At 40.8% G+C, this 16826-nt stretch overlaps 1 protein-coding gene across 7 annotated transcripts in view; it reads right to left on the bottom strand.

The window, feature by feature from the left end:
• Positions 1 to 203: 203 nt before the first annotated feature.
• The window catches only part of cfap46 (cilia and flagella associated protein 46), a 95012-nt gene continuing 78389 nt past the window's right edge, over positions 204 to 16826 (bottom strand). For 4 of the 7 annotated variants that reach the window (XM_014200148.2, XM_014200140.2, XM_014200173.2 and 1 more), the window contains 9 exons: positions 12790 to 12872; positions 12351 to 12411; positions 11913 to 11945; positions 8603 to 8705; positions 8306 to 8418; positions 3042 to 3123; positions 2606 to 2742; positions 2340 to 2441; positions 204 to 551 (listed from right to left, as the gene is read on the bottom strand). In XM_014200148.2, the coding sequence (XP_014055623.2) occupies positions 424 to 551; positions 2340 to 2441; positions 2606 to 2742; positions 3042 to 3123; positions 8306 to 8418; positions 8603 to 8705; positions 11913 to 11945; positions 12351 to 12411; positions 12790 to 12872 (842 nt within the window). In that variant the 3' untranslated portion in view covers positions 204 to 423. The remainder of the gene's footprint in view (positions 552 to 2339; positions 2442 to 2605; positions 2743 to 3041; positions 3124 to 8305; positions 8419 to 8602; positions 8706 to 11912; positions 11946 to 12350; positions 12412 to 12789; positions 12873 to 16826) is intronic. The other 3 variants (XM_014200152.2, XM_014200162.2, XM_014200142.2) reach the window with 3 other exon arrangements.

Below are 16826 nucleotides of genomic sequence, written 5' to 3'. Positions count from 1 at the left end.
TTTTATAGAGTTTTATTACATTATTGGTTTTGATAACAGTGTAATTCCAAAGCATGGCAGAGCTCCATAGGGGAGAACGCTTGGGGAGTGGATGATAATGCTTTAGAGAGTTCCTTCTTACCCAACCCTGTCTATCCCACCACTGGCACCAGGTGCATTAGATGGCTTATTTCTGCTAGGCGCAATAAAACAGATGAAACAAGTGGAGGCAAACAATATATTTATTTATTCACTGAAGCCAAGCAATGAATGGTGAACTGTCTCTTAGAGAAACAGCTAATGCATTTTTGGGATCTGTTTGTAATTGTACAGCCTTAGGAATAACTGTGTTATTAGATGACATTGTGTTGATGTTTATCTTTAATAAAACAATTTTATGAATATCCTTAAATTTGAAGGAATGTTACGAGGGACTGAAGTGGATCATGTAATAACTAAGTTAGGCAGTCCATAGATGACACAATTGAAGGCTGATGGTGAAGTGGTCAGTCTTGGTTGAGCATCATGAGCATTCCCATCTCTATTTACCGAATCCTCATGGCATATGGTATCTGTAGAGAAAAGAGAGATGGAGTATGAGAGAGAGAGAGAGAGAGAGAGAGAGAGAGAGATGACTCATTAGGACTAAAAGGGAGTGAGAGTGACATAGGTAGCACACGCAATGTGCTCCGTCTTTTAAATCCTAATAATTGACAGAGTATTCCGTTTGAAGAACATTTTAATTCTAGGAATTGTGTCATGAATGGGATAAGCAAAAAATCACATTTTGCTTGGTGGCAAGACTAATTGACATCTGAATACATGCACTTAACCCTTTACACTCGTACTCGTATACAAGTTGAAAATGGCAGATTTGGGCACTAATAAGCACCTACATTGGAACGCAGTGGCTGTACAGTAACATGCTATACATGATGTTGAGTACAGGTTCTCCGCTTCACAGTGCTGTATGGGTTTTGACTGAAAGCCGTACTGAACTTGAGCATCATGAACTTGAGCATCATGTGACCAAAAGTTGCCCCCATCTATCCCGGTTAATTGGGCAACTTTTGTCAATGTTTTGTTATCCGACTTAGGGAAATGCTGTAAATGAAGATGACTCGGTGTATTCTGAAAGATGAGACGTTGAGGATTATAATAAATACTGCTTTGATGCCATAAAAGCAAGCCAAACACCAGTGAGTCCAAATGTGCACTTCACATTTCCAAACTCATGTCATATACAATGTCAATATTCATGATCACTATGTTTGATGTACAGTTACAAGATTACATGGCATCATACCCTGGGTTGTTCTGAACATGAGCCTGTTTGTTTATTGTGAAGAAAATCCACAGCTGCATACACACCTGAATATACTCATAACTCATTTCTATGCACACCAAAACTACGAACAATGTATTTTAATTGCCTTGTGAAATCCTAACACTGTAAAATTATATTTTATAACTTACCTAGTCATATTAGGAATAGAACAAGCTTTCAAGTCATGCCGACCTGACCCAGATTGTGATTTATAATTGACCGTTTTTGGATTGTGTAAACAACAGTAATTGTCTGATGGCAGGGAAGCAGGGTTGTGTTCCAAATTAAACGACTACAAGTATGCTTGCTCTAGTTCCTCAACGGCAGTTACAAAAGCTAAAAAAAAGTACCTTATAGTTGAAATTGCTTAGGAACTGTGCACACTTTGGAGGTGTATGGCCACGTGGGGACACCAGTTAGTCGTCTCACTCAAACCCCTGTAATTTGTATTGCACCTACCCCACATTTTCCAGGAATATTCTTATTAGGTTACTGAATGTATCCAGAACATTTTCAGATTTCGTTATAAACAAATACAGCAAAAAAGTACAGTAAAAGTAAAATGCACATAAAATCAACAGTGTAAGGTTTGGATTCAGTCTTGTGTCAGGTGAACTGTTCTGTACTCACCTTTGGTCTAATAATTTTCCCATTATCTCCAAACTGTTGCCTTTCAATTGCAACCATGGTCATGCATATGCCATTCATATTTATTCTGTAAGAAACATTTCAATTTAGCCCTATCCATATAGGCCAATTCCCACTAGTGTAAAGGATTACACTAGTAATCCTAGTAAAGGCTCACTTGATGAATGGCATTATTCCCGCATAGTGCCACCAACAAAAATGTAAACAACGGAGCAAATGCATCCCATGGCATTTTTGTAAGCACTCAACATTCTTCCAAATGGGTATATTTAACTACATATCAATTTCAATATATTTGCTCACTGCCTTAACAGAATACTACCAGATATGATTGAATATGGCCCAGCTCCAGAGTTGTAGTGATGGTATACAGTATATAGCCTACCATCTGATCCTGCAGTGTTTGTCTCTTTCTCTGTCCTCTGGACTTCTCCCTTCCTCAGTGCATGGACAGTCTGGCCAGAGGTCAGGCCCACCCTCAGGAGATCTACAACACATGAAAACACACAGTACACAACACATAATATGGCTATTCTTAGACTTCATATCACACCTTAAATTTAAAGCTGTCATGTCCCAGTTTAGGTTTATATGAAACTGTGTTTAATTTACATACAGTAATGTGCATCAGTAACAGTGTATTGAACTCACTCTCCATGACGGAGTCCATGTTATTTATGTTCCTTTGGGGGCTGCTGTGCCACTGGTTGAGCAAAACACAACGGACGCCACTCAGAGTGAGTAGCAGGGCTGTCTCCAGGGGCCTCTCCAGGGCCAGGTGCCCATCACTATAGGAGAGGGAGAAAGCGAGAGAGATAGAGAGCGAGAAAGAGAGAGAAAAAGAGATGGATAGAAAGAGAAATATAGATAAAGGGGAGCGAGAGAGGGGGAGATAGAGAATATATAGATAAGAGGTAGAAAGAAGGATAGAGAGACGGAGACACATGAGGTCTAAAAAGGAACTGTCCAACGTCTTATATCCATCCTGAGACTAAGCATCAAACAGCTGTGGTGTATCAGCTGTGAAGGAGGGGATGCAACTTAATTCACTTCATTGGATAAAGTCATAGAGAGCTCATGCAATTACCTCTTTTGCACATCTAGCTTGGATTGCCGTAGCATGCTGGCACTGTTCTGGACGAGGTCGAAAAGGACAGCCATCTGGCACTCTGAGGACAAATAACAACACATTATCATCATCTGGTCATGGGTCGTTCCACAAAGTGACTTTTGTGTCCCTTTGATATTTTATGTAAAACTGGTGCACCAATATTGCATTTTAAAAGCCAATGTTATATTAAATGAAGTGCCCCTAACATAAACCACATGGACAATTCAATGAACTCAGATTTTTTATATGAATAAAGACTTGCTAAAGTGCATGTTTTTCCGACTTCTAGGAAGATTTCAACCCTCTTGACCCCAGAATACGGAAGATTATTATTTATTTCACATTATTAGTGATTTATTTACATTTGTCCCTCATTTGAAGTTAAACCCTGTTTCTACTGAACTCTCATTTTAATATTGTCAAACTATTCCATTAAATGATATTTTCAAAAGATAGTGTAAATCATAGTGTAAAAGCATGTCAGCTGGTTTGACTCTTTTTGACCATTTTCTGGTGTTTTGTGGTGGAAAACTGAACGGGTTGAGCATAACACATCAACCCTGTTACCCATTGATAGATAGGCTAGAAATGTTTAACTTTATATATACAGTGCCTTGCGAAAGTATTCGGCCCCCTTGAACTTTTCGACCTTTTGCCAGATTTCAGGCTTCAAACATAAAGATATAAAACTGTAATTTTTTGTGAAGAATCAACAACAAGTGGGACACAATCATGAAGTGGAACGAAATTTATTGGATATTTCAAACTTTTTTAACAAATAAAAACTGAAAAATTGGGCGTGCAAAATTATTCAGCCCCCTTAAGTTAATACTTTGTAGCGCCACCTTTTGCTGCGATTACAGCTGTAAGTCGCTTGGGGTATGTCTATCAGTTTTGCACATCGAGAGACTGAAACTTTTGCCCATTCCTCCTTGCAAAACAGCTCGAGCTCAGTGAGGTTGGATGGAGAGCGTTTGTGAACAGCAGTTTTCAGTTCTTTCCACAGATTCTCGATTGGATTCAGGTCTGGACTTTGACTTGGCCATTCTAACACCTGGATATGTTTATTTGTGAACCATTCCATTGTAGATTTTGCTTTATGTTTTGGATCATTGTCTTGTTGGAAGACAAATCTCCGTCCCAGTCTCAGGTCTTTTGCAGACTCCATCAGGTTTTCTTCCAGAATGGTCCAGTATTTGGCTCCATCCATCTTCCCATCAATTTTAACCATCTTCCCTGCCCCTGCTGAAGAAAAGCAGGCCCAAACCATGATGCTGCCACCACCATGTTTGACAGTGGGGATGGTGTGTTCAGGGTGATGAGCTGTGTTGCTTTTACGCCAAACATAACGTTTTGCATTGTTGCCAAATAGTTCGATTTTGGTTTCATCTGACCAGAGCACCTTCTTCCACATGTTTGGTGTGTCTCCCAGGTGGCTAGTGGCAAACTTTAAACTACACTTTTTATGGATATCTTTAAGAAATGGCTTTCTTCTTGCCACTCTTCCATAAAGGCTGATTTGTGCAGTATACGACTGATTGTTGTCCTATGGACAGAGTCTCCCACCTCAGCTGTAGATCTCTGCAGTTCATCCAGAGTCATCATGGGCCTCTTGGCTGCATCTCTGATCAGTCTTCTCCTTGTATGAGCTGAAAGTTTAGAGGGACGGCCGGGTCTTTGTAGATTTGCAGTGGTCTGATACTCCTTCCATTTCAATATTATCGCTTGCACAGTGCTCCTTGGGATGTTTAAAGCTTGGGAAATCTTTTTGTATCCAAATCCGGCTTTAAACTTCTCCACAACAGTATCTCGGACCTGCCTGGTGTGTTCCTTATTCTTCATGATGCTCTCTGCGCTTTAAACGGACCTCTGAGACTATCACAGAGCAGGTGCATTTATACGGAGACTTGATTACACACAGGTGGATTCTATTTATCATCATTAGTCATTTAGGTCAACATTGGATCATTCAGAGATCCTCACTGAACTTCTGGAGAGAGTTTGCTGCACTGAAAGTAAAGGGGCTGAATAATTTTGCACGGCCAATTTTTCAGTTTTTTATTTGTTAAAAAAGTTTGAAATATCCAATAAATTTCGTTCCACTTCATAATTGTGTCACACTTGTTGTTGATTCTTCACAAAAAATTACAGTTTTATATCTTTATGTTTGAAGCCTGAAATGTGGCAAAAGTTTGAAAAGTTCAAGGGGGCCGAATACTTTCGCAAGGCACTGTATTTTTTACTTACATTCAATTTAAGTAACTCATTCCATTCCCCGTCACAAAGGGAGTTATGCCTGATTTAAGATGAAATCGTCAGCCTTATTACGTCAATCCTGTTACTTTAAATGGCACTTCATTCTTAATTTAATCCTTTTGAGATGTGAATACATGCTTTTTATCAAATCAAATTTTATTGGTCACATACACATATTTAGCAGATTGCGGGTGTAGCGAAATTCTTGACTATGTGCTCTTTATGACAACATTTTGAAATTAGGTGAAATAAATTGTTTTTTTGGGACCAAATTACACTACCCAAAAGGCACTCTATGGGTGGAATGGTACACTACTGTTCAAAAGTTTGGGGCCACTTAGAAATGTCCTTATTTTTTAAAGAAAAGCACATTTTTTGTCCATTAAAATAACATCAAACACCAATCTCAACGTCAACAATGAAGAGGCGACTTCCGGATGCTGGCCTTCTAGGCAGAGTTGCAAAAAAAAAAGCCCTATCTCAGACTGGCCAATTAAAAGAAAAGATTAACATGGGCAAAAGAACACAGACATCAGACAGAGGAACTCGACTCCGGCTCTTCACTGTTGACGTTGAGACTGGTGTTTTGAGGATACTATTTAATGAAGCTGCCAGTTGAGGAGTTGTGAGGCGTCTGCTTCTCAAACTAGACACTCTAATGTACTTGTCGTCTTGCTCAGTTGTGCACCGGGGCCTCCCACTCCTCTTTCTATTCTGGTTAGAGACAGTTTGCGTTGTTCTGTGAAGGGAGTAGTACATAGTGTTGTACAGGATCTTCAGTTTCTTGGCAATTTCTCGATTGGAATAGCCTTCATTTCTCAGAACAAGAATAGACTGACGAGTTTCAGAAGAAAGGTATTTGTTTCTGGCCATTTTGAGCCTGTAATCGAACACACAAATGCTGATGCTCCAAATACTCAACTAGTCTAAAGAAGGCCAGTTTTATTGCTTCTTTAATCAGAACAACAGTTTTCAGCTGTGCTAACATAATTGCAAAAGGGTTTTCTAATGATCAATTAGCCTTTTAAAATTATAAACTTGGATTAGCTAACGCAACGTGCCATTGGAACACAGGAGTGATGGTTGCTGATAATGGGCCTCTGTACGCCTATGTAGATATTCAGTTTAAAAAATCTACCGTTTCCAGATACAATAGTCATTTACAACATTAACAATGTATACACTGTATTTCTGATCAATTTTATGTTATTTTAATGGACAAAAAAATTGCTTTTCTTAAATTAAAAAAAAAAAGACATTTCTAAGTGACCGAAACTTTTGAACGGTATTATTTATTTATGGGATTTATTTGACAGGGACCGTGCACATTGATGTAAACAAGGAAATGTTAATTAATGTAAATGCACCAGAGTTAGTAAAAGGGCTAATTCTCGTCTGTAGCCCCTAGATAGGTTATGAAGGAGGTCAATGAATTTAGGTCAGTGTGTGTAAACGAAAGGAAAAAGAGAAGAGAGCTGCTCTAGATCAGTTCTGAACATCTCGGTCTGATGCAAGAAAGACATTTCCCTGTACTTGTACTTGTGCATGACATTAAAACTTGAAACTATCTATAACATCTGCAAACACCTTGTACCTGCTGGCTTGTTAACTGGGTGGGGTTGGCTTGTTATCGAGTAACAGCTGTTATTCAGACGAGGCAACATAGTCTGAACATTCCTCACCACTTTGTTGGGTTAGAAGTGCCAAAGCCCAGCCTGTCTGTGATAGTGGATGGTATTGTGAGGCCCAGGGTGATGTGTAAGGTCATCCTGACTTCCCCTGTCAATCAGATCAAATACACCCAGTGTCATCCACACCCAAAACGTGTGTGGATGTTTTGTTTTGGAGGAAGTAAAAAAAAAGGGAACAGTTCAATGTGAGATTAACGTCAATTGACAGTTTGCTCTCTAGTGCCTATAATAACTACAATCAGAACACTACATCTGATGAACATCTCCAATGCACACATTAAACCTACATCAAACAATTACTAGGCCTATATCATGTTAATAAATCATCTAAGCCTAGTGATTATCCCTAATCCATTCATTCCGAATCGCTGTATAATTTCTACAAGTGCTTGGTGAAACTTGGAAAATGTAACAGCAAAGGGCCTATAATGAAATCTAATTGATGTTACATTGCTGTCTTTCTAATTATAACCACTCGGGGAATTAAAGATTGATGTGTTTAAAGAGATTAAGTCTACTGCTCCATTTACGTACATAAGCTACACACAGTACTATTTAAAATGTATATCTGGGTTTTTGTTTCTCCATCACTGACATTGGAAAATCCTTAATTTGATTAAATAAATCATATTATCATCACATAATATCCAAAGCCCCTCAAATCTTTGACATAACGTGACATTTTTATATAATTCTTTACAAATATTCCCCGTCATAACGGAAGAGTTATGTCCCGTGTTCTGAACTTATAGCCTAATGCCTTTGAATACCAGTCTTTGGAGTTGAATGAATTTTTTTACATTCCAGTGGAATAGTAGATGGCAGACAACAAATCTCTGACACACAGGATGCATCCTAAATGGCACCGTATTCCCTAAAGGTAGTGATCTACTTTTAACAAGAGGCCCTGGTCAAAAGTAGTGCACTACATAGGAAATAGGGTGCCATTTGGGACGCCTTTTCAGACGAATGGGTCACTTCAAAAGGTATGTTGTGCTAATTCTGCAGTGGTGGCATATATACAACAGCAGCTTACTGGGAGGGAGGCATAGTTGGAATGAGGCAGGTTCTGGTTATTTATTTGTGTTCTGGTATTTGAGCTTTGGCTTTGGTTAAGGGCATGCTTGTTTTCTGATCCAAAAATTGAAACGGTCGGTATTTGATGGAAAAAGCTGATACTATAAAATAAAATCTACCTCAAAATCGTCCAACATCTTCACAAGAAGGTTCTTGAAACTCAGACCAAACAAACTCAAACCACAAACAAAAGTAGGTAGGTATTGGATACAGTACCAGAAAGGTTGAGGGCAGCCAGCTTGGATGGTGGGATGTTAGCGAGAAAGCGCTCCATTCCATGGAAGATGAAAGCACTGCAGTTTGTCAGCAGCTGCTCCAGCTCTGCGAGACTGACACACACATCAGTGTTAGTGGCTTAGAGTGCAGCATGCCATGAAAAAACATCACGTAAAACACATCAGCCATCAGATTGGTATGCCAGTGGACAGGAATACATGACATACATTTGTGACTCTACTGGAGCACTTGTGTCATTACTGCTAATGAGTGTGTTGAGTGAAAGTGACTTCTGACCTGGGAGTGCGTTCACTCCCCAAAAAGCCCTCCCACAGTGGGGTGAACTGCTGGCTGTATGCCTCCAAAGTCCTCTTCATCCTCTCTGTCAGGCTGCTGCCTTCTGAAATATACCCCCCCCCGCAACGTACACACACGCACACGACACACACACAGAGAATAAACAACAGTTCCAGCTACTTCATCATTTATTATCATTGGATGAGGTACATTACTGTAGGACCACCCAATCTATAGTAGAAGCTGGATGGAATAATCTAAATCTAAGTTGTATCTAAAAATTGCACTGACAAAATGAACAGTGTGAAGGGAGTTTGGGGACCCGATGGTGGAGGGAGGAGGACACGTCAAGGCCAGTCAATAGTCCATTGGATTTTGGCAAACAGCACATTAATCATTGCAAAATTCTCCTTGCTGAGAAGGAGTCTTAGCTCTAAACACAGAGGCTGTGTCCGAATACCCATACTAGCGTACTACATACTGTACTTAAACCGCATACTATGTACGCATCGTTGCATAGTATTTAGCACGTACTGTACTGTTTCTTAAAAATTATGCAGTATGCCATGGCCGCAACGCAGGCAGTATGTGGGTGGATTTTTCCAAATTTAACAGGCATGAACCACATTAACCAGCATGATAATAGTTCATTTTAATTTGATTCATTTCTCAAAACTCTGAATAGAATAGAAATGGAGTAATAGGCCTTCTGAGGCTGGTTATAGGAACACTATCACATTCAACTTATACCATAGTAGACCATATCGCCCATCTATCCTGTTTAAAAAGGACTGAAGACAGAAATGTATAATCTGGTTCCATTTCAACATATTTATTAGTGAAACCTAAGTGCTGTAACATATATACATTAAATCAAATAGCCTATATACATTACATCAAATAGCCACACCAAAACTTTTCAAATGCTCAAATCAAAAGGCTATTGCACAGAACAATTTGGACAGTTGGGTGCGTCGCAAATTCAGAACCGTTGGACAGCAACGTAATAAACTAAAGCACTGATCATTGGGAGCGAGATGAAAGTGACTGCTAAGGCTCGATCCATAAATGTAATAATTCAATAGGTAGCCTAGCCTACAAACTATAACAATCCATATGTTCAAATCAAAAGGCCTGACTAACATGACATCAATAACGTAGCCACATCCCGAGTCCCCTGTGTCGACACGTTCAGAAATCAAAAGATGGTTTAATATTTAGTTTAAAAGCTCTGACGAAGGCCAAGAGAACAAGAAACACTTTTCAATGAGAAAGCAGAAATCCATCTTCCTAATTAACCACTACGGGATGGGTGCCGCCCCCTCGCGGGAGGCTTGAGCTAACGTAGGCTAATGTGATTAGCATAAGGTTGTAAGTAACAAAAAAAATCCTCAGGACATAGACATATCTGATATGGGCAGAAAGCTTAAATTCTTGTTAATCTAACTGCACTGTCCAATTTACAGTAGTTAATACAGTGAAATAATACCATGCTATTGTTTGAGGAGAGTGCACAATTATGAACTTGAAAATGTATTAATAAACCAATTAGACATATTTGTCCAGCCTTGATACAACATTTTGAACAGATATGGAATGGTTCATTGGATCAGTCTTAAACTTGCACATACACTGAAGCCAGCTATTGACCAAAATCTAAATTGCGCCTGGGCTGGAATAATACATTTTGGCCTAACTTTTGCATTTCAAAGATGATGGTACAAAAGCTTTTTCTTTGTATTATCTTTTACCAGATCTAATGTGTTATATTCTCCTACATTCATTTCACATTTCCACAAACTTCAAAGTGTTTCCTTTCAAATGGTATCAAGAATATGCATATCCTTGCTTCAGGTCCTGAGCTACAGGCAGTTCGATTTGGGTATGTCATTTTAGGCAAAAATTGGGTCGGATCCTTTTATGTACTCTAGTTTTGTTGTTTGGCTACATGAAGAGAAGTAGGGCCTATCAATCGCAGCCCACCGCTTCCAATGCATTTTGGAAAAGTGTGCATCGAATTCTACTAGATGAAAATCAGAAATGAGTATAACATCCTGGCATTTAAACCATACTCGATTTTTTTTAAATGTACATACTATAAAACGTTCTATTTTTGCATACTGAGAATGCATCATGCACGATTGCGTTGTTTTGTGTTATTGGTTAATTTTGGTAGCACATCCCCATTCCATATCTGATTATCAGCTGTTGTAAAAGCCGAAATGAGAATGACATCCAGGCATTTAAAGCATACTAGATTTTCATAATTTCACATACTATAAAACGTTCTTATTTCGCATCCTCAAACAGCCTACTATCTACGATGCAAGTATGGGTATTTGAACACAACCAGTCCAAATACCCATACTAGCATCGTAAACAGTAGGCCATTTGAGTATACTAAAAAATGACCTTTTATAGTATGTGAAATTTTGAAAATCAAGTATACTTTAAATGCCCGGATGTCATACTCATTTCGGCTTTTCATCTAGTAGAATTCGCTTCACAGAACTGAATAGTTCTTTCACACTCAAGTGTGTTCGACACCAGCTGATAATCAAAATAGGGGACGTGTTCTACAAAAATGTATGAACGTCGGTGAAAAAGCGAGATTGCGCATTCAATGAGGCCATCTCAATAAAGATGAGTAGTATATTGATATTTGTTGCTTACTGCATATGATTTTACTAAACAGTACATTCTATATAGTATTTGGTATGATTAGTACACAGTATGCAGTTTAAGTAAGTAGCAGACTTCACCCATGCGTAGGGACATCAACATAAAAGTCGGCTAAAGGCTAAAAACTCTGACCACTACAACCACGTCTATTTGGCGCTGGCAACATTTTCATGCTTATTAAAACAAAAGATCAAATCAATAAATGGGATTGGAAAACAGTGCTATCTTGAATCAATTACTTTTTGGGGGCATATTCTACACTAGATTGGAGGCACCTCTTTATGGTATTCTTGGATGTTTCGTTCAGGAGAGCCATGCCCCTAGGTGTCTACTGCAACAAAACCCATCATAGCACAGTTTACAAAGATATCAGTAGAGATCAGGGTCTATACTCATAAACTGTCTCAGAGTAGAAGTGCTGATAGGATCAGGTACCCCCTGTCCATATAATCGTATACATTATGATATAAAAGTCAAATCTGATCCTAGACACTTTATGAATATGGGCCAGGGCTGTCAGAACAACATAGCTTATCGTCTGGGGCCGTATCGTGATCAACGATTCTCTTAGGAAATTATTAGCAAAATCAGAAACATAATAATGACAACTGAGATCATGCTTACTTACCATATTCCTCTTCGTTGTAAGGGTCTATGATATCTTAGATGAGGTGTATTAAGGACAATTTTCTCCACAGTATGTCACTGGTCTGACATTACAAACAATCTTATTTCCCAAATCCAATTTCATAAAGCCATTTCTACATAAGCAGTTGTCACAAAGTGCTTTACAGATACCCAGGGTTAAACCCCAAAGAGCAAGCAATGTATAGGTAGAAGCACAGTGGTGAGGAAAAACTCTAGAAAGCAGGAACATAGGAAAAAACCTAGAGAGGAACCAGGCACTGAGGGGTGGCCAGTCCTCATCTGGCTGTACCGGGAAGATATTTAAGAAATACCTATCTAGGAATTCCTAGAAATACAGATTATCTCACCACTGAAAATCTGTGAAATACTTATTGGAGGTGTTAAAGGTCATTATTAAAGTCAAACAAGTAAAGTATACATTTGAAGTTGTGTGTGTCTACTGGGAGGGTGTTGGGGGGCAAGACACGATTGACCGGCACCTGGGTAACAAGAAACACAGATTAAATCAAGGTAGACTAATATTGGATAGAGACATCCAAACAAATATCGGTGACAGCAAGAGCGGAAGAGACAAATTTGACTTGGGAGTGAGAGAGTGGAGTAGTGAGAGGGAGATAGAGAGCGCGGGATTGAGAGAGCGAGAGAGAGGGGGAGAAAGAAAGGCAGAGGAAGAGAGAGAAAGAGAGCAAGAGTGAAAGGGTGACAGGGAGTAAATATGATTTAGAAGCAAGACACAGGATCATTACAGAAACATTATGTAATTGATTGAGAAGTCACAGGCGGGCAAGGGGACTTAAATAATTTCCTGTGCTGAAGGCAGGTAAAAAGGCAGGCCTAGATTTATTTACTGAACTCACCATTTTGATGGCTTTGCTTTGATCTACCTTCCCCTTGGCTCCCTTTCCACCTTTGGTCTCCTTTTTGTTGTCACTTTCAACTGCCACAAACAGAATGCAGAAATAATAAAGGAAGCAGTTGTCTGGCAGTTTAAATTACACAGCATTTTGACAAATCCTAATGACTTTACTTTAGTTTCAGGTTTATTGCCAAAGCCAATGACATTTAGGTATCATTGAAGACGCTGAAAGAATACAGAAACTCAGAAAGTTTTCCTACGACCCATAAATACTTCCTTCTGCAGTGACCACTAGCAAACTAGTAATCTCTCGCGGACAGACTACGTCTGACCAAATTAAGCAAGATTATAGTTCCATGTTAACCGAGATTAGCAAACTAGTGAACTGCAAAGCATTGAACCCTTAAACGTCAGGCCTTGTAGAATTCCTTTTCCGTAATTGTACCCTATGATTAAATCCAGAAACAACAGACAGACACCTAAACAAAATAACCATTGCTTTCCCAAAGGAAGTCTTTTGTATGCTCAAATACATCCGGTGCATGTTTCATGCAAACTACTGCGTAGAATAACAAATAGCGCTTTCCAAAAGGTGCTTCAGGCACTACATCTTCTTGACACAGTGGTAAACTATAGATGTCAGAATTATGGTAATGTTTGTCCTAGGTGTGGAAAGTAAATGTCACTTTTTTATATATACTCCAGCCACCCTCATCCACATACAATCTCTGCTCAGTACGACATGTGTGTGCCCGCGTCTCACACACACACACACACACACACACACACACACACACACACACACACACACACACACACACACACACACACACACACACACACACACACACACACACACACACACACACCAGATTCCAAATGCCCTATGTCCGTCTCTGCTCATTTAAGTCGGTAACCTTTGAGCACCCACTGGTGTTATGCAAATCATTTAACCTTTTTAAAGTTAATTAAGCTTGCTCAAACATAACATGAATTACTTTTTCTTTTGGAAATTCCAAATGTGCATATTTTCGGAAAGGTTAAGAAAACATCATCCTTCAAAAGAACTACAATAAAACATTTAAATACAATTTACTTACTGTAATTTTACATGTGAAGACCATTTCAGAGGTTCAAAATGTTGAATGCATGTCTGATGTTTGTTACACTTGTTTTACATCCAGACAGGCTGCGAGATACACTGCAAATGCCCATGTATAAATAAAACACAAAAATAAAACAAGTCTTATCATGAAAAATGATAAGGCTTAAAAATCCTTCTTTAACCTGTCTCCCCTTTATCTATACTGATTGAAGTGGATTTAACAAGTGACATCAACAAGGGATCATAGCTTTCACCTAGATTCACCTGGTCAATCAATGTCATGGAAAGAGCAGGTGTTCTTAATGTTTTGTATACTCAGTGTATGCCAAATACTCGGTCAGACAATATAGTTTTGTATATGGCTAATTTATGTGCTAACAGGAACTTTGCAGCTCGCTGGCGCTTCAATACCACTCTCTTACAAAATAAAAGTTTCAAACATCAATTTGCAATAGATCTCGCAGAATTCATTAGCATTAGCATTAGGATCGGTTGACGATCCAAGCATACTTCGGGATGCAATTCAAGGCTTTATTAGAAGCAATGCCACTTTATTCTCTATTCTCATGGCCACCACAGCATTCTGTAGTGATACGCCAACCCATCTGGTTTAATGGCTATTTGACCAAGAAGGAGAGTGATGGAGTGCTGCATCAGATGACCTGGCTTCCACAATCACCTAACCTCAACCCAATTGAGATGGTTTGGGATGAGTTGGACCACAGAGTGAACGAAAAGCAGCCAAGAAGTGCTCAGCATATGTGGGAACTCCTTCAAGACTGTTGGAAAATCATTCCTCATGAAGCTGGTTGAGAGAATCTGAAGAGTGTGCAAAGCTGTCATCAAGGCAAAGGGTGGCTTTGATGGAAAGTTATATTTGAGTGTCATTGAGTGTTCATTCCAATCTCCTTTGCATTAGCGTAGCCTCTCCTGTAGCCTGTCAACCATGTGTCTGCCTATCCCTGTTCTCTCCTCTCTGCACAGGCCACACAAACGCTTCACACCGCGTGGCCGCTGCCACTCTAACCTGGTGGTCCCAGCGCGCACGACCCACGTGGAGTTCCAGGTCTCCGGCAGCCTCTGGAACTGTCGGTCTGCGGCCAACAAGGCAGAGTTCATCTCAGCCTATGCTACCCTCCAGTCCCTCGACTTCTTGGCGCTGACGGAAACATGGATTACCACAGAAAACACTGCTACTCCTACTGCTCTCTCCTCGTCTGACCACGTGTTCTCGCATACCCCTAGAGCATCGAGCATCACTGGAATCCTCATCTCTCCCAAGTGGACATTCTCTCTTTCTCCCCTGACCCATCTGTCTATCTCCTCATTTGAATTCCATGCTGTCACAATCACTAGCCCATTCAAGCTTAACATCCTTATCATTTATCGCCCTCCAGGTTCCCTTGGAGAGTTCATCAATGAGCTTGACGCCTTGATAAGTTCCTTTCCTGAGGATGGCTCACCCCTCACAGTTCTGGGTGACTTTAACCTCCCTACGTCTACCTTTGACTCATTTCTCTCTGCCTCCTTCTTTCCACTCCTCTCCTCTTTTGACCTCACCCTCTCACCGTCACCCCTACTCACAAGGCAGGCAATACGCTTGACCTCATCTTTACTAGATGCTGTTCTTCTACTAATCTCACTGCAACTCCCCTCCAAGTCTCTGACCATTACCTTGTATCCTTTTCCCTCTCGCTCTCCTCCAACACTACTCACTCTGCCCCTACTCAGATGGTATTGCGCCATCGCAACCTTCGCTCTCTCTCTCCTGCTACTCTCTCCTCTTCCATCCTATCATCTCTTCCCTCTGCTCAATCCTTCTCCAACCAATCTCCTGATTCTGCTTCCTCAACCCTCCTCTCCTCCCTTTCTGCATCCTTTGACTCTCTATGTCCCCTATCCTCCCGGCCGGCTCGGTCCTCCCCTCCTGCTCCGTGGCTTGACGACTCATTGCGAGCTCACAGAACAGGGCTCCGGGCAGCCGAGCGGAAATGGAGGAAAACTAGCCTCCCTGCGGACCTGGCATCTTTTCACTCCCTCCTCTCTACATTTTCTTCCTCTGTTTCTGCTGCTAAAGCCACTTTCTACCACTCTAAATTCCAAGCATCTGCCTCTAACCCTAGGAATCTCTTTGCCACCTTCTCCTCCCTCCTGAATCCTCCTCCCCCTCCCCCCTCCTCCCTCTCTGCGGATGACTTCGTCAACCATTTTGAAAAGAAGGTTGACGACATTCGATCCTCGTTTGTTAAGTCAAAAGACACCGCTGGTCCTGCTCACGTTGCCCTACCCTATGCTTTGACCTCTTTCTCCCCTCTCTCTCCAGATGAAATCTTGCGACTTGTGACGGCTGGCCGCCCAACAACCTGCCCGCTTGACCCTATCCCCTCTTCTCTTCTCCAGACCATTTCCTGAGACCTTCTCACCTCGCTCATCAACTCATCCTTGACCGCTGGCTACGTCCCTTCCGTCTTCAAGAGAGCGAGAGTTGTACCCCTTCTCAAAAAACCTACACTCGATCCCTCCGATGTCAACAACTACAGACCAGTATCCCTTCTCTCCAAAACTCTTGAGCGTGCCGTCCTTGGCCAGCTCTCTTGCTATCTCTCTCAGAATTACCTTCTTAATCCAAATCAGTCAGGTTTCAAGACTGGCCATTCAACTGAGACCGCTCTTCTCTGTGTCAATTAGGCTCGCCGCACTGCTAAAGCTAACTCTCTCTCCTCTGCTCTCATCCTTCTAGACCTATCTGCTGCCTTTGATACTGTGAACCATCAGATCCTCCTCTCCACCCTCTCAGAGTTGGGCATCTCCGGCGTGGCTCACTCTTGGATTGCGTCCTACCTGACAGGTCGCTCCTACCAGGTGGCGTGGCGAGAATCCGTCTCCGCACCACGTGCTCTCACCACTGGTGTCCCCCAGGGCTCAGTTCTAGG

Source organism: Salmo salar, chromosome ssa01 (assembly GCF_905237065.1).
Source record: "Salmo salar chromosome ssa01, Ssal_v3.1, whole genome shotgun sequence".
NCBI classification, from domain to species: domain Eukaryota; kingdom Metazoa; phylum Chordata; class Actinopteri; order Salmoniformes; family Salmonidae; genus Salmo; species Salmo salar.
Note: the sequence above shows the minus strand (reverse complement) of the source record. Positions and strands in the feature narration are given on the sequence as shown.